We start from the raw sequence: 22690 nt of genomic DNA on the forward strand, positions 1-22690 counted from the left end.
TTAACCAAGACAGCAATGCCTAAGCGTATGTAATAAGGCAAACAGATTACTGGGATTTATATCAAGAAGTGTAAGCAACAGAAGTTCAGAGGTTATGTTACAGCTTTATACATCATTAGTAAGGCCTCACCTAGATTATGCAGCTCAGTTCTAGTCTCCATATTACAAAATGGACATAAATTCATTAGAAAACATTCAGCGTAGAATGACTAAATTAATACATTGCATTAGAAATCTTATTTATGAAGAAAGATTGAAGACCCTTAAATTACATTCGCTTGTCAGACGAAGAATGAGGGGAGACATGATCGAAGTGTATAAGTGGAAGATGGGTATTAATAAAGGGGATATTAATAAGGTCTTGAGGATACCTCTCCAAGAGAGAGCCCGCAGTAATTGATTCAAATTAGACAAGTTTAGATTTAGAAAGGATATAGGAAAGTATTGGTTTGGAAATAGGGTAGTTGATGAGTGGAACAGTCTACCTAGTTGGGTTATTGAGGCTAAAACTTTGGGTAATTTCAAATTTAGGTTGGGTAAATACATGAGGTCTTTGTAGCATTTATGGATTTGGAAAAGGCGTATGACAGGGTGGATAGGGGGGCAATGTGGCAGATGTTGCAGGTGTATGGTGTAGGAGGTAGGTTACTGAAAGCAGTGAAGAGTTTTTACGAGGATAGTGAGGCTCAAGTTAGAGTACATAGGAAAGAGGGAAATTATTTCCCAGTAAAAGTAGGCCTTAGACAAGGATGTGTGATGTCACCGTGGTTGTTTAATTTATTTATTGATGGGGTTGTAAGAGAAGTAAATGCGAGGGTCTTGACAAGAGGCGTGGAGTTAAAAGATAAAGAATCACACATAAAGTGGGAGTTGTCACAGTTGCTCTTTGCTGATGACACTGTGCTCTTGGGAGATTCTGAAGAGAAGTTGCAGAGATTGGTGGATGAATTTGGTAGGGTGTGCAAAAGAAGAAAATTAAAAGTGAATACAGGAAAGAGTAAGGTTATGAGGATAACAAAAAGATTAGGTGATGAAAGATTGGATATCAGATTGGAGGGAGAGAGTATGGAGGAGGTGAATGTATTCAGATATTTGGGAGTGGACGTGTCAGTGGATGGGTCTATGAAAGATGAGGTGAATCATAGAATTGATGAGGGGGAAAGGGTGAGTGGTGCACTTAGGAGTCTGTGGAGACAAAGAAGTTTGTCCTTGGTGGTGCACTTAGAAGTCTGTGGAGACAAAGAACTTTGTCCTTGGAGGCAAAGAGGGGAATGTATGAGAGTATAGTTTTATCAACACTCTTATATGGGTGTGAAGCATGGGTGATGAATGTTGCAGCGAGGAGAAGGCTGGAGGCAGTGGAGATGTCATGTCTGAGGGCAATGTGTGGACTGAATATAATGCAGAGAATTCGTAGTTTGGAAGTTAGGAGGAGGTGCGGGATTACCAAAACTGTTGTCCAGAGGGCTGAGGAAGGGTTGTTGAGGTGGTTCGGACATGTAGAGAGAATGGAGCGAAACAGAATGACTTCAAGAGTGTATCAGTCTGTAGTGGAAGGAAGGCGGGGTAGGGGTCGGCCTAGGAAAGGTTGGAGGGAGGGGGTAAAGGAGGTTTTGTGTGCGAGGGGCTTGGACTTCCAGCAGGCATGCGTGAGCGTGTTTGATAGGAGTGAATGGAGACGAATGGTTTTTAATACTTGACGTGCTGTTGGAGTGTGAGCAAAGTAACATTTATGAAGGGGTTCAGGGAAACCGGCAGGCCGGACTTGAGTCCTGGAGATGGGAAGTACAGTGCCTGCACTCTGAAGGAGGGGTGTTAATGTTGCAGTTTAAAAACTGTAGTGTAAAACACCCTTCTGGCAAGACAGTGATGGAGTGAATGATGGTGAAAGTTTTTCTTTTTCGGGCCACCCTGCCTTGGTGGGAATCGGCCAGTGTGATAATAATAAAAAAAAAAAATACATGAGTGAGAGGAGTTGGACTTGAGTGGGACTTGCATATGAGTGGATAGAGTTATCAGAGCTTAATTCTTGGGTGGCATTGAAAATTGGGTTGGGCAAATGTTTTGTTAGTGGGATGGATTGTGAAGGACCTGCCTAGTATGGGCCAACAGGCCTGCTGCAGTGTTCCTCCTTTCTTATGTTCTTATGAATTCACTTCAAATGTAAGAAACTGAATGAACAGAGAAGTATAAAATATTGAAATACAGTATAAATGAAACTGCATGAACAGAAAAGAACAAAATATTGAAATAGAGTATAAATGAAATACAAATAAGGATTGGGACACATTTACAGCCCACTAGTGCTTGGTTGGGGATCGTCTATGCTTTCTTCCTCTGAAGTGGTTGGGGTGGGAGGAGGTGGGGAAGCACTCTTCTTGATAAACATACAGAGATTTTTTTGAATTTTCTTTTTTTCTTTTCATCATAAATGTGTCTGTATGAACGCATTGCATCCTGGTACCATTCTCTCAGTATTGACAAACCTTTCAATGTTAGGGTCCATATTCTCTAATTTTTGTAGCCCTTGGTTTTTTAATGAAAAACACTGTGATAATTCATTCACCGAGAACTTCCTTTCTGGCTCCTCTTCTTTTTGTTCATCTTCTCTCTGTCTTTGTTCTTCTGCTTTTCTTTATTCTTCTATTATCAGGAGTTCTTCATTCATTAACTCTTGAACTTCTGTCAAAAGTTCTTCAATCTCATCCACATCACATTCAAGTTCAAGTTTGTTAGCCAATTTTAAAATCACACCTTTCACCACACTTAACTCTTCTTCGCTGTCGAAGCCATGAAAATCTTGAAGAAACCGGGCATTACACTGCTTCCAGACTCCGTTCATACACTTAGCTGTGACTAACTCTGATAAATATTATGCTCCTTCCAAAAATCTCTTAGAGTTCTGGGGCTGAATCAATGGCCTTGATAGCTTGATCAAAAGATATGTGCAGATAGTGTGCTTTAAATGTTGAAATAACCCCCCTGATCCATGGGTTGTATGAGTGGGGGGGTGTTAGGGGGCATAAACACCACTCGTACATTATAGTCTAGATCGTCCAAGTGAGGAGGGTGGGAAGGCGCATTGTCTAAAACTAAAAGAATTTTGAAAGGGACTCCTTTTTCCTGGCAATACTGGCGTGCAGCTGGGATGAAACAGTTTAAAAACCAATCCTCGAATAAGTCTATTGTCATCCATGCCTTATGATTGTATCGATAGTGCACAGGGAGCGTATGTTTGTTTACATTTTTGAGAGCACGGGGGTTCTCGGCCATGTAAACTAAGAAGGGTTTTAATTTGAAACTAGCAATATTCCCCCCTAGTAGCAGTGAAACCCTTTGCTTAATAACCTTATGCCCTGGCACACTCTTCACTTCCTTAGATACATATGTTCCTTTAGGCATTTTTTTCCAGTACAGGCCAGTTTCATCAACATTAAATATTTGTTCTGGCAAATACCCTTCTTCTTTTATTAAATTATCTAACTGAGCAACAAAGTTTTTTGCACCGTCTTCGTCACAATTAGCTGCCTCACCTTTTGCTACTACATAATGAATTTGGTATCGCTGACGAAATCTCCTAAACCACCCATAACTTGCAATAAATTCTTGATTATACCTCTCACCAGCATGTTGTTTCAACATGTTAAACAAACTTTGTTTTTCTTTGCACTTCAGAGAGCATCACATTCACTTTTTTCTGCCGATAATTTTCTAAACAAACACTGAGCATTTTCTCCATCTCGGCAATTGGGCCTTCACGTTTCTTTGTGATAATTATTGATGTCATAGGGGCCGAAGATTTCACTGCTTCTTTGATGCGCTCTTTATCCTTAAGTATTGTTGACACAGTGGAATGGGAGAGGTGAAGGTCCCGAGAAATGCTGTTGACATTTTTTCCATCCTCATACTGCTTAATTACTTTGATCTTCTGGTCAAGAGTAAGAGCCTTTCTTGCCTTCTTGCCACAATCTCTAGTGCAAGATTCAGACTTCCTCTTAGGGGCCATGGTGAAATTTACTGTCCAGTTAGTACAGTTAATACAGTATGATGCTGCTGACAGGGTAGGGTAACTCAGAGTGATGCTGCCTGCATGGCACGTTGCCTGGAGTAGCGGTCGAATATCGTACAGCAGAATGCATCAGCCGGCCCAGCCTGCTGCCAGACGTATGGTCGTAAGTCGGGTGGACGTATGTCGAGCAGGTCGTAAGTGGGATGGTAGGTGATATGAGTTTGTGTGATGAATAACTGACTGACTTGACTGACTTAATGACTTGACTGACTTACTGACTTGACTGGCTAACTTGGCTGATTTACTGGCTGATTTACAGACTGACTTACTGATTTACAGTTAGACTTTTTCACTGAAGAGGACCCTGACAAATCTGGAAACAGTGCTAGTGAAACAATGTCTAGAGCAGCTGATACCTTACGACTTACGATGGGCTCTCTGACCAGTATTCATACCTAAATACAGTGGACCCCCGAGTTTCGGCAGCCTCGACTTTCGTGAAATTCTACCTTTGGCGAGTTTTTTTTGAAAAATTTTGCCTCGAGTTTCGTGAAAAAACTCGTGTTTCAGCGACCGTCCGGTACCAGTCCGCCTGTCACCGCACACACCAAGCCAGTCTCCCATGCCATTCACGCTCAGTGTGCCATTGTTTACCAACACGTGACCATCACCCCGCAGGTTCATATAATACGTTTCATAATAATCCATTGTTTTTTGTGCTTGCAACTGCTGAATAAGTCATCATGTACCCAAGGAAAGCTAGTGCAAGGCCTTTGGTAAATAAAGTGAGTGACGGGGATATGGAAGAGTTGGTGGAGGACCACAGGGAAGAGCTAACCACTGGCGAACTGCAAGAGCTTCAACTGGAACAGCATCAGACCACAGCCGAGGAACTTGCTTCAGAGGAGGAGGAAGAGGGAGTGGATGAGGTGTCTTCTTCAGTGATTTAGGACATGTGTGGAATGTGGAATGAGTTGCAAAGTTTTGTTGAAAAGTATCACCCTGACCAAGCTGAAACAAGCCATATCTGCAACATGTACAATGGCAGTGTTCTGTCCCACTTCAGGGAAATCTTAAAGAAACGCCAGAAAAAGACCTCTCTGGTCAGATATTTTGTGTGACAGGGATCCAGTGACTCTCAAGTTGTTCCCAGTGGCATTAAAAGAAGAAGGGAAGTAACCCCAGATAAGGACTTGCTACCTAAAGTCCTAATGGAAGGAGATTCTCCTTTCAAACAATAGTGTACACCTTCCTCCTATCCCCTCCTCCCGTCTTCCATCCACGCAGAAGTCTTCAGTAAAGGTAAGTGTAATGTTATTATTATTTTCTTAAATGCATGTACTTGATTTCTGATTGTTTTCATTATGTAAATCTTTATTTAATTTGAAAAAAAAATATTTTATTTTAATATTTTTGGGTGTCTGGAACAGATTAATTTTATTTCCATTATTTCTTATGGGGAAAATGGTTTCGAGTTTCGTAAATTTCAACCTTCGGCGGGCTCTCTGGAACGGATTAATCACGAAACTCGGGGGTCCACTGTATTGTATATTAGAGTTGATTTCCTCTATTCTCTTTATTTCAATATACAGTAAACTGCTGTATAAACATTTAAAAATATACCAGAAATGTTATAAATGGTGCAAAGGTGACATTAAAACAATATCAAAGATGGTTGACACAAACTCACTACCATTATAGTATGCTCCTCACTTAGCGATGAATTCATTTAATGACTTGGTCTCAGGAATGTAACTCCATCTTTAAGTGAGGAGAGGCTGTAATAATGTTATGTTAATATTTAAAACAAAAATATTTTTGGCATTAATGTAAAATTTTGGCAATTTTGTGCCTGCTTTAACCCTTTCAGGGTCCCCGGTCCCTCTCCCAGACTTGTTCTCAGGGTCGCCCAAATTTAAAAAAAAAAAAAAGTATTTTTCTTATGAAAATATAGAGAAATTTTTCCCGATCATAATGACACCAAAAGTATGAAATTTGATGGAAAACTTATGGAATTATGCTCTCGCGAAGTTAGCAGTCTCGACTATGTTTACGCATCGGCGATTTTGCCCAATTTGAGCCCTATTTTAGGCCAATTCCAGTGTACTAGTTGACAAAAATCATAACTTTTTTACTAGAACTCCATTTTTTCTATCGAATGAGTACAAGAAACCACCTATTTACCAATTTCAACTATCCAGTACAGTGGTCAGAATTTAGCAAATTTGCCAATTGCACACAAATTTCAAAAGATGCCAATTTCCAAATAGGGTCCAGAATAAACAAGAAAGACATTCCTGGCACTAAAATAACATTTTCTCTGTTCATTAATCACATCCCCACGCCCCTCTTACATTCTTTTGCTTTCCACTTTGAATTCTTATTCTCACAAATAATAGAAGATTTACTGTTATGCAGACTACTGCATTAGTGTAGAAATGGTATAAATAATATCGGCACACTTGTGAAAGAATATTAGACTCACCAATTGATGTGTATTGGACACTTAGCATGATTTGTTTACTTTTGAACTTTGGTAAAAATCGAGCATTTCTGCTACTTTGAGCTCAATTTCAAGGTACATTTCATTGTAAAACCAGTCAAAATCATCTCAATTTCTGTAATATGTCTTTCATTCTATAAAATGAGACAAGGAAAACTAGAATACAACAATAAATACCATACAAGAATACAATGCAAAGTCGCTGTTTTAATCCAAAAACACGGTCAGTTACTTTTTTATCATTATGCACTGTGTGCTGCAGGATTTTTTTTTATACTGCGCACACTGACCACATAGACCCATTCTTTCATATGTAGGCCTACCAGCTTTCTCTCACTAGATTTGAGGGCGCTAGAATTTAGGCGTACTAGTACGTCAAAAACCCTGGTGCGTAAGCCATACTATTTTTTATTTTATTATCACACTGGCCGATTCCCACCAAGGCAGGGTGGCCCGAAAAAGAAAAACTTTCATCATCATTCACTCCATCACTGTCTTGCCAGAAGGGTGCTTTACACTACAGTTTTTAAACTGCAACATTAACACCCCTCCTTCAGAGTGCAGGCACTGTACTTCCCATCTCCAGGACTCAAGTCCGGCCTGCCGGTTTCCCTGAACCCCTTCATAAATGTTACTTTGCTCACACTCCAACAGCACGTCAAGTATTAAAAACCATTTGTCTCCATTCACTCCTATCAAACACGCTCACGCATGCCTGCTGGAAGTCCAAGCCCCTCGCACACAAAACCTCCTTTACCCCCTCCCTCCAACCTTTCCTAGGCCGACCCCTACCCCGCCTTCCTTCCACTACAGACTGATACACTCTTGAAGTCATTCTGTTTCGCTCCATTCTCTCTACATGTCCGAACCACCTCAACAACCCTTCCTCAGCCCTCTGGACAACAGTTTTGGTAATCCCGCACCTCCTCCTAACTTCCAAACTACGAATTCTCTGCATTATATTCACACCACACATTGCTCTCAGACATGACATCTCCACTGCCTCCAGCCTTCTCCTCGCTGCAACATTCATCACCCATGCTTCACACCCATATAAGAGTGTTGGTAAAACTATACTCTCATACATTCCCCTCTTTGCCTCCAAGGACAAAGTTCTCCACAGACTCCTAAGTGCACCACTCACCCTTTTCCCCTCATCAATTCTATGATTCACCTCATCTTTCATAGACCCATCCGCTGACACGTCCACTCCCAAATATCTGAATACATTCACCTCCTCCATACTCTCTCCCTCCAATCTGATATCCAATCTTTCATCACCTAATATTTTTGTTATCCTCATAACCTTACTCTTTCCTGTATTCACTTTCAATTTTCTTCTTTTGCACACCCTACCAAATTCATCCACCAATCTCTGCAACTTCTCTTCAGAATCTCCCAAGAGCACAGTGTCATCAGCAAAGAGCAACTGTGACAACTCCCACTTTGTGTGATTCTTTATCTTTTAACTCCACGCCTCTTGCCAAGACCCTCGCATTTACTTCTCTTACAACCCCATCTATAAATATATTAAACATCCACGGTGACATCACACATCCTTGTCTAAGGCCTACTTTTACTGGGAAATAATTTCCCTCTTTCCTACATACTCTAACTTGAGCCTCACTATCCTCATAAAAACTCTTCACTGCTTTCAGTAACCTACCTCCTACACCATACACCTGCAACATCTGCCACATTGCCCCCCTATCCACCCTGTCATACGCCTTTTCCAAATCCATAAATGCCACAAAGACCTCTATAGCCTTATCTAAATACTGTTCACTTATATGTTTCACTGTAAACACCTGGTCCACACACCCTCTACCTTTCCTAAAGCCTCCTTGTTCATCTACTATCCTATTCTCCGTCTTACTCTTAATTCTTTCAATAATAACTCTACCATACACTTTGCCAGGTATACTCAACAGACTTATCCCCCTATAATTTTTGCACTCTCTTTTATCCCCTTTGCCTTTATACAAAGGAACTATGCATGCTCTCTGCCAATCCCTAGGTACCTTACCCTCTTCTATATATTTATTAAATAATTGCACCAACCACTCCAAAACTATATCCCCACCTGCTTTTAACATTTTTATCTTTATCCCATCAATCCCGGCTGCCTTAACCCCTTTCATTTTACCTACTGCCTCACGAACTTCCCCCACACTCACAACTGGCTCTTCCTCACTCCTACAGGATGTTGTTCCTCCTTGCCCTATACACGAAATCACAGCTTCCCTATCTTCATCAACATTTAACAATTCCTCAAAATATTCCCTCCATCTTCCCAATACCTCTAACTCTCCATTTAATAACTCTCCTCTCCTATTTTTAACTGGCAAATCCATTTGTTCTCTAGGCTTTCTTAACTTGTTAATCTCACTCCGAAACTTTTTCTTATTTTCAACAAAATTTGTTGATAACATCTCACCCACTCTCTCATTTGCTCTCTTTTTCATTGCTTCACCACTCTCTTAACCTCTCTCTTTTTCTCCATATACTCTTCCCTCCTTGCATCACTTCTACTTTGTAAAAACTTCTCATATGCTAACTTTTTCTCCCTTACTACTCTCTTCACATCATCATTCCACCAATCGCTCCTCTTCCCTACTGCACCCACTTTCCTGTAACCACAAACTTCTGCTGAACACTCTAACACTACATTTTTAAACCTACCCCATACCTCTTCGACCCCATTGCCTATGCGCTCATTAGCCCATCTATCCTCCAATAGCTGTTTATATCTTACCCTAACTGCCTCCTCTTTTAGTTTATAAACCTTTACCTCTCTCTTCCCTGATGCTTCTATTCTCCTTGTATCCCATCTACCTTTTACTCTCAGTGTAGCTACAACTAGAAAGTGATCTGATATATCTGTGGCCCCTCTATAAACATGTACATCCTGAAGTCTACTCAACAGTCTTTAATCTACCAATACATAATCCAACAAACTACTGTCATTTTGCCCTACATCATATCTTGTATACTTATTTATCCTCTTTTTCTTAAAATATGTATTACCTATAACTAAACCCCTTTCTATACAAAGTTCAATCAAAGGGCTCCCATTATCATTTACACCTGACACCCCAAACTTACCTACCACACCCTCTCTAAAAGTTTCTCCTACTTTAGCATTCAGGTCCCCTACCACAATTACTCTCACACTTGGTTCAAAGGCTCCTGTACATTCACTTAACATCTCCCAAAATCTCTCTCTGTCCTCTGCATTCCTCTCTTCTCCAGGTGCATACACGCTTATTATGACCCACTTCTCGCATCCAACCTTTACTTTAATCCACATAATTCTTGAATTTACACATTCATATTCTCTTTTCTCCTTCCATAACTGATCATTCAACATTACTGCTACCCCTTCCTTTGCTCTAACTCTCTCAGATACTCCAGATTTAATCCCATTTATTTCCCCCCCACCGAAACTCCCCTACCCCCTTCAGCTTTGTTTCGCTTAGGGCCAGGACATCCAACTTCTTTTCATTCATAACTTCAGCAATCATTCGGCCGTACTAGTACGGCCGAAACCCTGAAAGGGTTAATGGAAGGATTCAGTGGTGTGCAACCTATTCTAGCACAGATGCTACCCTACTTATGAACATTTCAGTTACGAACATTCGGACATACGAACAGACTGTGGTGTTAAAGTTTCATTTGCATTGCTTCCGCAAATCCGAATTTTAAGTTGCACACCTTCTGCATCATCAAATGATGAAGCATTTGATGACAAAGTGTATGAGGTTGACAACCCTCTCCCCCAGTAGCCTCACACAACCTGTGATCTTCCTCTCTTCCATCACCTCAAGTTTATTGTACCAGTTTAAAAGGTAAGAAGTTTTTTATTACAGTATTTATTATTAAAATATATTTTAGTATTAAGAACCATACATTACTGATACAGTGGACCCCCGGTTAACGATATTTTTTCATTCCAGAAGTATGTTCAGGTGCCAGCACTGACCGAATTTGTTCCCATAAGGAATATTATGAAGTAGATTAGTCCATTTCAGACCCCCAAACATAGGTATACAAACGCACATACATAAATACACTTACATAATTGGTTGCATTGGGAGGTGATCGTTAAGCGGGGGTCCACTGTACTGTACAGTATTGTCTTTAAGTTTTCAATGAACAACAGTGCAGAGAGAGAACAATAATAATAATGATGATAATGTTAAAAACAATAATAAATTGTAATAGAAAAATGGCAAAATTATGACTTATGAACAATTCAAGATACAAACAGCCTTCTGGAACGTAACTTGTTCGTAAGTTGGGGGGTGTCTGTGGTTTACTGAAAATATGATTGTCTTTGCAAGAAATAGTTTAGCAATAATTAAAGATTTTGGAATAAACTTCAAATCAAGCCCAGCTAATCTGTGGTTCCTTTGTTTTTCAGCTCATCCTTTTACCAGAAGAATTAGACATGTCAGCATCCAGGGATATAAAAACTCATTTAAGTGGCAGAAATACTGCAGATATATATTTCACCAGTATGGGACATAATACACACTTCATTGTCAGAATTACTGAGTGTCAGTGTATTGCATTTTAAAACTCATCTAATACATGTATTGCCCTTTATAGCCTGTGGCTGTACCTTTACTTCACACACTGAAATATTGATGCACATCATCATCACCCATTGCAACAGTACTTTTATCTTAAATAATGCACATGCAAAAATCCTATCTCAAGCATCTGCAAAAATCCCATCTCAAACATCTGCAAAAATCCCATCTCAAGCATCTACAAAAATCTCATCTCAAGCATCTGCAAAAATCTCATCTCAAGCATCTACAAAAATCCCATCTCAAGCATCTACAAAAATCCCATCTCAAACATCTGCAAAAATCTCATCTCAAGCATCAAGATAATTTTCCACAAATTTCTTTAAGAATTTTAATATTATAAATGCTTTATTTTCCAATATCCTTTTGGGAATCATTTTGGTGCTGGTGGAACATACACTAAAGCTAAATCTTGACAAGAAAGTATAACAGGAATGCATCAGTAATATCTCACATGGACTACCAGCTTTGACAAATCAGACACCAGGAAAGAAGGTTATACAGACTGGCCAGATTATATTAGTGTCACATATTGCTTTAGCCCCAGCAAGTAAGTGTAACACTGCTACTTATCCAAGTCAAGTTATGCATTATATACAAAAATTATTAGTTTCTTGAGTTGGATTGTGTAATTTTTAGGGATGAAATTTTTTTACTAGGTCTGACTTTTTTTTTTGTGTGTGTGTTGGTATTGTTCCAGTAGTGCATTCTGAATATTTTATGCATATTTATTGAAAAGTAAAATTAGGGAAAAAAAGTTGAAAAAATGAAAATTTTTCTGCACTAAGGAAGTAACATTAATGAATAAATTAATAGTATTATGTTTTGTTTTAGCCAGGAAAACAAGTTATAAATTAATTTCAAAGATGGACAAACAAGTCATTCAAGACATTCTTGCTTAAATTTTTTTAAACTGTAGTGAGAATCTGTGAATATTGTTTCCTATAAGATAAGATAAGATAAGATAAGATTTTGTTCGGATTTTTAACCCCGGAGGGTTAGCCACCCAGGATAACCCAAGAAAGTCAGTGCGTCATCGAGGACTGTCTAACTTATTTCCATTGGGGTCCTTAATCTTGTCCCCCAGGATGCGACCCACACCAGTCGACTAACACCCAGGTACCTATTTGCTGCTAGGTGAACAGGACAACAGGTGTAAGGAAACGTGTCGGAATTTCCACCCGCCGGGAATCGAACCCGGGCCCTCCGTGTGTGAAGCGGGAGCTTTAGCCACCAGACCACCGGGCCACTCTTATCTGCACTATATCCAAAATTCAAGTTAGTAGCTCAAATTACGTGTCAGAATTTACTAACACTGTCGAAAACTTGAGTTGTATAAAGGGCAGCTTTACCTGGGAGAATCCAGACACCTGCTGAGTATGTGTGTCACTGTTATACCTCACTGATGGCAATTATGGAAGAATTGCCGATATATAAAGTACATGAATAACTTAACTGCTATAATTAAAACATTGAATAAATGCACAATTTTATACCCATTGTATAAGCTTTTCTCTCTAAGTCAATCTTGATGTCATAAGTCAAAATTTACACCCAGAAAAGGGCATTTAATTATCATTTTTAAATTGTTTGAGGATTCCATTCTTGCTCTCACACAGAATTTTATGAGACTATTTATCTTGATAATTAATCGATGCATTTTACCTTTGGTAGAGCAAATTTTTTGTACAAAGTGAAATTTGAAGTAGGATTTACTCTATGAGGATCTACATCTTTGTGCAAAAATACTGAACAGAAATCACTATAGAATCCAGGAGAAGTCTCATAGGAGAGACTATGTTGTTAGAAAGTGTCTCAAAGATGTCATAATGAGAGACATTATTACAACACATCAGAATGTGCCTTGTGAAACATAATGGAAATTGATATACACAATCTGTATTATGTAATGTAAATTATAGAATGTGATTTATAGAAATTAACATGAGGGTTATGAATTGAAGACTTATTGTTGCATGTTTATCATCAGTTTCATTATCCTGCTTTTCCTTCTCTATAAACTAGACCTTTGTTATTATTTGTTTGTAGATTCAGTAAACACAGTTATGGTGTCATGTTGTATTTAATTTTTCATGAATACCTTAGTTCACTTGGGCAGTATTTGAAGGCCTATAATTTTTGTTGCCTTTTTTTTTTAGCATCCATTAGCTTATTCTTAACCTGACTATTTGGGGTTTAAATTTGCAATATTCCACTTGTCGCATTATCTAAATGCATTCTGAGAACATTGTATTTATTATCTTGCCCATTTCTTCAAAATTACTTATTTTGTCTTTATCATTATTTCTTTTAACATTTTTTTTCTTATAATCTTGAAAAAAAAAAAGTTGGTTCCGTCTTTGCCTTCTGGCGTTTTTCACCTGATGTACATTGTGCGTCTTTTGGTCACTATTTAATAAATATATAAAACAAACATGAGTGTTCACACAGAACAGAAACTAAATCAAGAGTGTATTAAAAAATTTCCTGAAGAATCACAACGAGTTTCTCTCTTGAAAGCTCAGACAGAAGAGAGACCTTATCAGTGCTCAGAGTGTCTAAAAACCTTTGCAAAAAAGAAAAATCTAATGAAACATCTGAGAGTTCATATAGGAGATAGACCTCATCAATGTATAGTGTGTCAAAAAAGCTTTTCAAGAAAATCGAATCTAATCACTCACTTGAGAGTTCATACAGGAGAGAGGCCTTATCATTGTTCAGAGTGTTTAAAGACCTTTTCCAGCAAGTCACAACTTAATAGTCATTTAAGAGTTCATACAAGAGTGAAACCGTATCAGTGTTCAGAGTGTCTAAGGACGTTTTTAAGCAAATCTCGACTAATAACCCACTTCAGGGAACATACAGGAGTGGAACCTTATCAGTGTTCGGAGTGTCTAAAGACCTTTTCAAAAAAATCAAATCTAATGCACATGAGAGTTCGTATTAGAAAGAAGCCATTTCATTGTTCCGAATGTCTAAAAGTCTTTTCAGAAAAATCAAATCTAATACAACACCTGAGAGTTCATACAGGAGAAAAACCATATCAGTGTTCAGAGTGTCTAAAGGTTTTGTCAGACAGATCAAGCCTAACACAGCACATGAGGGTTCATACAGGAGAGAGACCTCACCAGTGCTCAGAGTGTCTGAAGGCCTTTTCAATAAAAAAAGATCTAATAAGGCACCTGAGAGTTCATACAGGAGAAAAACCATATCAGTGTTCAGAGTGTCTAAAAGCTTTTTCGAGTAAATCACATCTAATCCGCCACTTGAGAGTTCATACAGGAGAGAAACCTTATCAGTGTTCAGAATGTCTAAAGGTATTTTCCCATAAAAGTGATCTAACAAAACACTTGAGAGTTCATACAGGAGAGAAACCATATAAGTGTTCTGAGTGTCTAAAGTGTTTCTCAGACAAATCATATCTAACAAAGCACCTGAAGGTTCATACTGGAGAGAAACCATATCAATGTTTAGAGTGTCTGAAGTCATTTTCCCATAAAAGTGCTTTAACAAAACACTTGAGAATTCATACAGGAGAGAAACCTTATCAGTGTTCAGAGTGCTTAAAGGCATTTTCCCAAAAAGGTTCTTTAACAAAACACTTTAGAGTTCATACAAGAGAGAAACAACAGGCCACCAGCTCTCTTCAAGATGGAGCTTGATAAATATCTCAAGTTAGCTCCCAAGCCCCTGGGTTATAGTGCCCCACATTGAACTGTATGTAGCCAGCACCAGTAGCCTAATAGATCAAGAGGTCTGGTCTTCGGGTGGTGATTCTAAAAATTAGCTTTGATAACCTTCAGGTATTAACCCTTACACTGTCAGTCCTGTAATATTATGGCTTTGAAGCCAACGTTGGTCCCGAAATACTATGCTAAAATTCTAGCGGCTTCCAGTCTTGTAGGAGATAGCTGGTAGGCCTAGTTACAACTAGCCTTATGTTGTAACAATGGGGAAATAATGGCTCCTTATGTTCCTTCCAGTTTTTATTTAATACATATATCAAGTCTCTTGGTATCCAGGAAGCAAGTTAAAATTGCAATCCCCTATTCTCAGGGATGTGGTACTATACAGCGAAGAACATAATTCTATGTTCGAGTTCTTATAAATTATAAAAACCCCACACCATAAATAATTTACCAATAATAACAAACTTGTGTGGCTAGACAATCTACGTATTTAGTTACTTTCGGAAATCACTCTCTAGGGATTGCTCAAGCTAGTAATCTCTCCAATAATTAATCTTCTCTTGCAAGAAGGTTTTGAACTTTATAGATGAACAACAATGTTAAAACAGCAGCACTGAATTAGAGCGCTCAAGGGACTATACGCTCTGGGTTGAGAACCCAATCAGAGTCAGTGCTATGAACTGACTATACCAATGCATAGTAGCCTGACATCAGGTTGGTCAGGTGACTGCGTGAGATGCCAATACTGGAACTATCAACCGGGCTTCAAAGTAGTGGTTTCCCACTACGCGATATATAAACCCAACTGAGCATACACTGGACCATATTTTGAAATTGAGTTTTTTTGAATTTTGTATGAAATTGGCCAAATTGCCATTTTTTGATCACTTTATGGGGTAGTTGAAATAGGTAAATGGACGGTTTCATGTACTCAGTCCATTGAACAAAACAAGTGCTAGCGAAATATCTATGAAGTCACCGATGCGGAAATATTACCAAGACCGCTAACTTTGCAGGAGCATAATTCTGTAAGTTTTCCATCAAATTCTGAACTTTTGGTTTCATTAACATCGGGGAAAGATTCTTATATTGTTTCATAAGAAAAATATTTTTTTTTAAATTCTTCAACACTGAGAGCAAGCTTGTGAGCAGGGGTCTCGACAGTGAATGGGTTAATGAACATTGTGTTAAAGGTTTTCTGAGGAAATAAATCTTAAACACCACAAAGTTGTCTATAAGATTTCCCTAAAATCATTTCATGTGAACCTCTTCAAGGGGGGCTCCTTGGCGTGGTGAAGAGGCTCTTGGTCTGAGGAATTAGACCTGTCGGTCTACTTCCTCAGACCGAACCTAATTACCCCCTAATCCCCCGTTTCCTATCCCATCCTCCCCATCCTCCCCTTTTTCCTTTACTCCTCCTCCTCCCCACCCCTCCCTTTTGCCCTTCCTTTTTGGCCTTTTTTTTTTTTTTTTCCACAGGCACACTAGTTCCTAGATAGGGGAAAGGGTACCGGGGTCCATCCCATTCCGTTGAGGTTCTTGGCGGTGGCGTAGTTTGCCGTGGAATCTGGATTGCCTGGGGATGTCCTGATCCCTGTCCGGTATCCCGGAGGGTGGCTTTAGGTGTCTCTCGGGCGACGGGTGTATCTCTGGAAGCCACCTTTCGGATTCCGGGGGTGGTGGCCGAAGGAGGTATGCTTTGTGGTGGATTTCCGGCCGCCCTCTCTTTTGTCCACCGAGGTAGCTCGGCAGATGTGAGGTTGCTATCCCGGATTCCCGGTTTACTGGCATGATGGGTAGGGTATGGCATGGGTTCCATGCTGCATCTGCGCTACTTGTGGTGCTGAGGTCCTCTTGGGCGTGGAGGGAGATTTCTGGCCCTTTCATTCCTCCTAGGAACTATCCCTCCCTGGTTCCCCCTTTTTTTATTCTTTTTTTTTATTTTTATTTTCTTTTCTTCTTTCTTTTTTTTTCTTAAAAACAAAAAGAAAGAAGTAACCTAACCATGGCAGCCCTAGTCCATGAACCTGCTACCCCCGGGCCCCTTCTTGATACCGCACCCCGTTCTGACCTCGTCTCGTCTTTGGACCACTCTTCGGACACTCCTCATGCCTCTGTACCTCTTGCCGGTGCTGTTTCCTCACCCGCTTCAGGTACTGAGGCCTCAACTGACTCCTTTGATTTATCTGACCTTTGCTCTCCTCTGACTATGCTTCCGGCCTCTCCCTCTACGGTGCGGCAATTTTCGAATCGCCGGCCCGTTCCACGTCGGACCAACTCTGGTCCCACGCCTAAACGACAACGACAATTACCTGCTGATGATACTTCTCCACCTTCTCGTTCTTCTCAGAAAAGATCGACACGTCCTTCACTACCTTTCCACGCTCAGTTTCAGACTGCACAATGGACTAAATTCTTCACTTTACGACTGACTTCCTCTACTACCTATCTTTCTGACCACAGTATTGGCAAGGCACTCCTATGCCATGTTGGTAAAGATATTTCTTTTCATTCTCTTAAGAGCGGTACGCGCATCATCACCGTACAGAATGCTACCCAGGCTCATGAGCTTTCTCGTCTTTCCCATATCGATACTGTTCCTGTAACTATTGAAAAGCATCATTCCCTCAATTCTTGTAGTGGTACCATCATTCTGCCCCATACCATAGTTCAACAAAATTTCCAGACATGTGGCACTGACATTCTTGAACAGCTAGAACTCCAAGATCTCCCAATCCTCAAGGTAGACACTTACGTTCTTCCTGCCCGCAGGTGGAGACGATACCCTAGCAATGTGGCTCGTTTAACTTTTGACAGCCGTGAACTCCCATCCTCAGTTTATGTAGCAGGACATCGGTTACAAGATCGAAAGGTGATCCCTACACCGCAACAGTGTAGAAATTGCTGCCGATTTGGCCATCCAGCAAAATATTGCAGATCTATCGCCGAATGCCCAGTCTGTGGTGCCGATGACCATTCTAATACGTCTTGCAATCGACCTCCCTCTTGCCTTAATTGTCATGAGGCTCACCCTTCGTACTCTCGCCGTTGTCAAGTCTACTTAAACGAGCGGGAAATCCATTACCTCAAAGAGGCAGAAGGTCTCCCTTATGCCATGGCAGTTTCTCATCTCCACCTCCAAGGGAGACTACCTCGTGTTTCTTATTCCCGTGTTTCAAAACGTCCCCCCACTTCTGGTATCCCATCTTCTGCACCCACCTCTGTGGTTACCTCTCCCATAGTCACTCCTGTAGCTAATTCTTTTGCTGTCCTCGGCTCAGACGTCCCTACTTCAACGTCTCAGTCTGATCTTGCTTCTTCGTGTTCTCTCTCACAAGCCTCAGTAGCGATGAGATCTCGTATGACACCTCCTCCCAATCGTCCCTCTACTTTTCAAAAGTCAAAAAAAGGTCCGTTAACACCTCCTACCCATCTTCCACCTCCTCATTTTCCCTTCCCTGTCTCTGTACCTGGTTCTCCCCCTCTCACTGGCTCTGTTACAAGTGTAGAGGTTCACCCTCCTCCTCGTACTGTACCTTCCTCCCCTGTTCCCTCCCAAGTTTCTTCCTCTTCGGCCACCTCCCAGGTTTCTACCTCTTCTGTCCCCTTCCACGCTTCTCCAGTTCCCTCCACCCTTCCGTCCCCCCCTACCTTGGTACAGTCCATTACAGTTCCAATCTTTACTCATCCTCCCCCTACCATTTCCAATATTGTCTCCCATACGACGTCTCTGAATTCTGAAACACTTGAAGCAATCTCTGAATATGTTGCAGAGACCAAACCATCAATGGACACTGATCCACCCTCCGCTCCTTCTCTCTCCTCTACTCCATCTGCGCAACTCCTTTCTTCACAGCGCACTGTTCCTTCGCTGCTTGAACGTTTTCCACTGCCTCCGCATGTGGACTTTTCTAACCCCTCTAGTCCGTAGGAACCCTTACCTGCGGATTTCAGGTATCTTTATCATTGCCAATCATGGCCTATTTACAGTGAAATATACGCGGCCTCAGGGGTAATCGGGGTGAGCTTCAGATGTTACTTTCCCAGTTTTCCCCTGTTGGTGTTTGCTTACAGGAACCAAAATTACACTCTGCTGTTATCTCTCCCATCTCAGGCTATAATTTATTGTATTCTTCAGATCCTTTTCCTGATGGGACCTTTAATGAAAGTGCCCTTCTTCTACGCACTGATATTCCGTACCATCAGCTATTTGTTCGTACTTCGCTGCATTACACAGCAGCCCGTATCCACTTGCATAGGTGGCATACGCTCTGTTCTTTATATCTCTCTCCTTCTCGGGCATTATCTATTCCGGATATTGCCTTTCTTGTTTCGTCATTACCACCACCGATTCTGTTACTTGTTGATTTTAATGCCCACCATTTCCTCTGGGGGGGGTCTCACTGTGATTCCCGTGGCATTCACTTAGAGGCTTTTCTTGCCATCCACCCCCTCCATGTTTTAAATACAGGTACTCGCACCCATTTTGATCCTCGGACTCACACTCTCTCTTGCATCGATCTCTCAGTCTGCTCTTCCTCCGCCGCATTAGACTTCACTTGGTCTATTCTTCCGGACTTACATGACAGCGATCATTTCCCAATCATTCTTACTTCCCCTTCATATTCACCACCTATTCGCATCCCACGCTGGCAATTTGATCAGGCAAATTGGAACCTTTACTCACACCTAACTGTTTTTAGAGAGGTTCCTTCTTCGTCCTCCATCGATGAGCTTTTACACCTCTTCTCATCCTCCGTTTTAACCGCAGCTTCTCATTCTATACCCCAAACTTCGGGCAGGCATTCTCAGAAATGCGTGCCTTGGTGGTCTCCTGCTTGTGCTCATGCAGTACATTTGAAACGCGCTGCATGGGGTAGGTACTGGTACAATAGAACCACAGAGAGACTTCTTGAATTTAAGCAGAAGCGTGCGATCGCTCGCCGTGTCATCCGTGAAGCTAAACGCACTTGCTGGCGAGATTATGTCTCCACCATCACCTCTTCTTCCTCTATGAGTGCAGTCTGGAAAAAAATACGAAAACTGAGTGGTAAATATTCTCCTGACCCGGCTCCTGTTCTGCGGGTTGCCAGTGTTGATATAGCAAACCCACTAGATGTTGCCAATGAAATTGGCAATCATCTGGTCCGTATTTCTCAGGGACTCCATCTATGCCCCTCATTTCTTTCCTCAAAGTCTGCCAGAGAGTTAGCACCCTTGGACTTTTCTTCTCTCAGAGAAGAACAGTATAATGTGCCTTTTACACTTCAAGAACTGGAGGCAACACTCTCAGCTTGCCGATCATCGGCAGCTGGGCCCGACGACATTCATATTCTTATGCTACAACATTTACATCAGTCAGCCCTTGCAGTCCTATTACGCCTTTACAATCTTATTTGGTCACAAGGAGTTCTTCCACAGCTGTGGAAATCCGCCATTGTTCTCTCTTTTCGCAAACCAGGCACTACGGGACATGAAACCTCCCACTATCGTCCCATTGCTCTTACCATTGCAGTTTGCAAAGTGATGGAACGCCTAGTAGATAGACGTTTAGTGTGGTATTTAGAGACACACAACAATCTCTCCACTCATCAATATGGCTTTTGTAAGGGACGTTCTACCATAGACCCCTTACTACACTTTGATACGTATGTTCGTAATGCCTTTGCGAATAACCACTCAGTTATTGCCATATTTTTTGACCTTGAGAAGGCATATGACACAACTTGGAGGTATAATATTTTAGCCCAAGCCCACTCCTTAGGCCTTCGAGGCAATCTACCATCCTTCCTTAAGAACTTTTTAACTGACAGGCATTTCCGTGTTCGGGTTAATAATGTGCTCTCCCCGGACTTTATCCAAGCTGAAGGTGTCCCCCAGGGATGTGTTCTGAGCACAACACTTTTTCTCCTTGCTATTAATGATTTGGCTTCTAGTCTTCCATCAAATATTTGGTCATCACTCTATGTTGATGACTTCGCTATTGCCTGTGCAGGCGCTGACTGTCACCTTATTACAGTTTCTCTCCAGCATGCAGTCGACCGTGTTTCCAATTGGGCCACCACACGTGGGTTTAAATTTTCCAGCACTAAAACCCACCAAATTACTTTCACTACACGCTCTGTCATCTCCGAACATCCTTTGTATCTCTATGGCTCCCGTATCCCTGAACGTGATACAGTCAAGTTTCTGGGCCTCCTCTTTGATCGTAGGTTATCCTGGAAACCTCACATTACCTCTCTGAAGACAACTTGCCACAGCCGGCTGAACCTCCTTAACCCTTTGACTGTTTCAGGCCCCTCTCTGAAACTGTCATTCTATGTCGCCAAATATTCAAAAAAAAAAAAATTATTTTTTCTTATGAAAATGTTAAGATTATTTTTCTGAGTGTTTTAGTCCAAAAAAAAAATTTTTGCCATCGGTACTTAGGTACTTACCGAGATATAGAGCCGTTTGCAGAAAATGAGCCGGGTATGGCAACAGCGGCGACTGCCGCTCACCTGGTAAACTTTAGTTTACTTGTAATTGAAGGTTTTTTTGTTTTTTTCACTATTTTATTTTTTCACATAACTTATGTGGCCTATGAGACCAAAGTAAGGTGCAATGTACATATATACACTCGTTGTATACAACACAATAAGCACACAAACATAATTATCAATATATTGTTTACAAAACTTGTTTACAAAAACAAACAAACAATCATCCTCCTCCTTCTCCTCCTCCTCCTTCTTCTCCTCCTCCTTCTCCTCCTCCTCTTTCTCCTCCTCCTCCTCCTCCTCCTTCTCCTCCTCCTTCTCCTCCTCCTTCTTCTCCTCCTCCTTCTCCTCCTTCTCCTCCTCCTCCTCCTCCTCCTCCTCCTCCTCCTCCTACTCCTCCTCCTCCTCCTCCTCCTCCTTTCTCCTCCTCTCCTTCTCCTCCTCTTCTCCTCCTCCTTCTCCTTCTCCTTCTCCTTCTCCTTCTCCTCCTCCTCCTCCTCCTCCTCCTCCTCCTCCTCCTCCTCCTCCTCCTTCTCCTCCTCCTCCTCCTCCTCCTCCTTATCCTCCTCCTTCTCCTCCTTCTCCTCCTCCTTCTCCTCCTCCTCCTTCTCCTCCTTCTCCTCCTCCTTGTCTTGTGTGCCAGTGTGTGGCTTATAATTGTTTTGAGTCAGAAGTCGGCAGCTGTCAAAGTGACATATTGTCTCATTACTCACTCCCCCTCCTGCCTGTCAAAACAATGGGGTCGGATGCTGCTTCCCCTCCTCCATTCTATCTAATTATCTTTCTCCCTCATTCTATATCTTTCAATCTGTCTCTCTTTCTATCTGTCTGCCTATCTCTGTCTCACAGGTACACATAAATACAAGTATACATAGTGTAAATTACCTAGGATAACCCAAGAAATCCAGACAAAGTGCTATACTCTGCTTGAAGATGTGAGTAAAAGTGATGACACAGTCTTGTGGCTCTCTCTGAGACAGAGAGCTAGATGGACAGACAGGGAGCTTGACAGACAGACAAATAGACAGACAGAAATGTTTGTGTACCAGCAAAAACAAAGGGAGGGCGATGGTCATGTAATATTTCCTTATCAGCTCTACCCTCGTTTACGCTCATCAAAGTCAGCTCTTATCAGATGTTATCTCCCCTTATCTTGTCACTGTCATGGGGTGGACTTTTTTTTTTCTTGCTTCAAGGGAACAATATTATTACATCTTCTTCTTCTTCTTCTTCCTCCTCCTCCTCCTCCCCTCCTCCTCCTCTTCCTCCCCTCCTCCCCCTCCTCCTCCTCCATTGCTTTTGGTCTCAAACTCCTCCAAATCATGAAATGGATCTTCACTGACACTTCCATCTGTGTTAGAGCATCACTTGGGAAGAGAAGAGTCCCAGATTTGCTGGGGAATCACATATTTCTT

General features: G+C 41.2%; 1 protein-coding gene across 2 annotated transcripts in view; it reads left to right on the forward strand.

Moving 5' to 3' along the window:
* The window catches only part of LOC128690691 (zinc finger protein 84), a 38701-nt gene extending 22684 nt beyond the window's left edge, over positions 1-16017 (forward strand). The window contains exons 2-3 of one of the 2 annotated variants that reach the window (XM_070092223.1): positions 10141-10360; positions 10936-16017. In XM_070092223.1, coding sequence (XP_069948324.1) covers positions 13543-14769 — 1227 coding nt within the window. In that variant the 5' untranslated portion in view covers positions 10141-10360; positions 10936-13542 and the 3' untranslated portion in view covers positions 14770-16017. The remainder of the gene's footprint in view (positions 1-10140; positions 10361-10935) is intronic. The other variant, XM_070092222.1, reaches the window with a different exon arrangement.
* Positions 16018-22690: the final 6673 nt, after the last annotated feature.

Source organism: Cherax quadricarinatus, chromosome 38, assembly GCF_038502225.1.
Source record: "Cherax quadricarinatus isolate ZL_2023a chromosome 38, ASM3850222v1, whole genome shotgun sequence".
NCBI classification, from domain to species: domain Eukaryota; kingdom Metazoa; phylum Arthropoda; class Malacostraca; order Decapoda; family Parastacidae; genus Cherax; species Cherax quadricarinatus.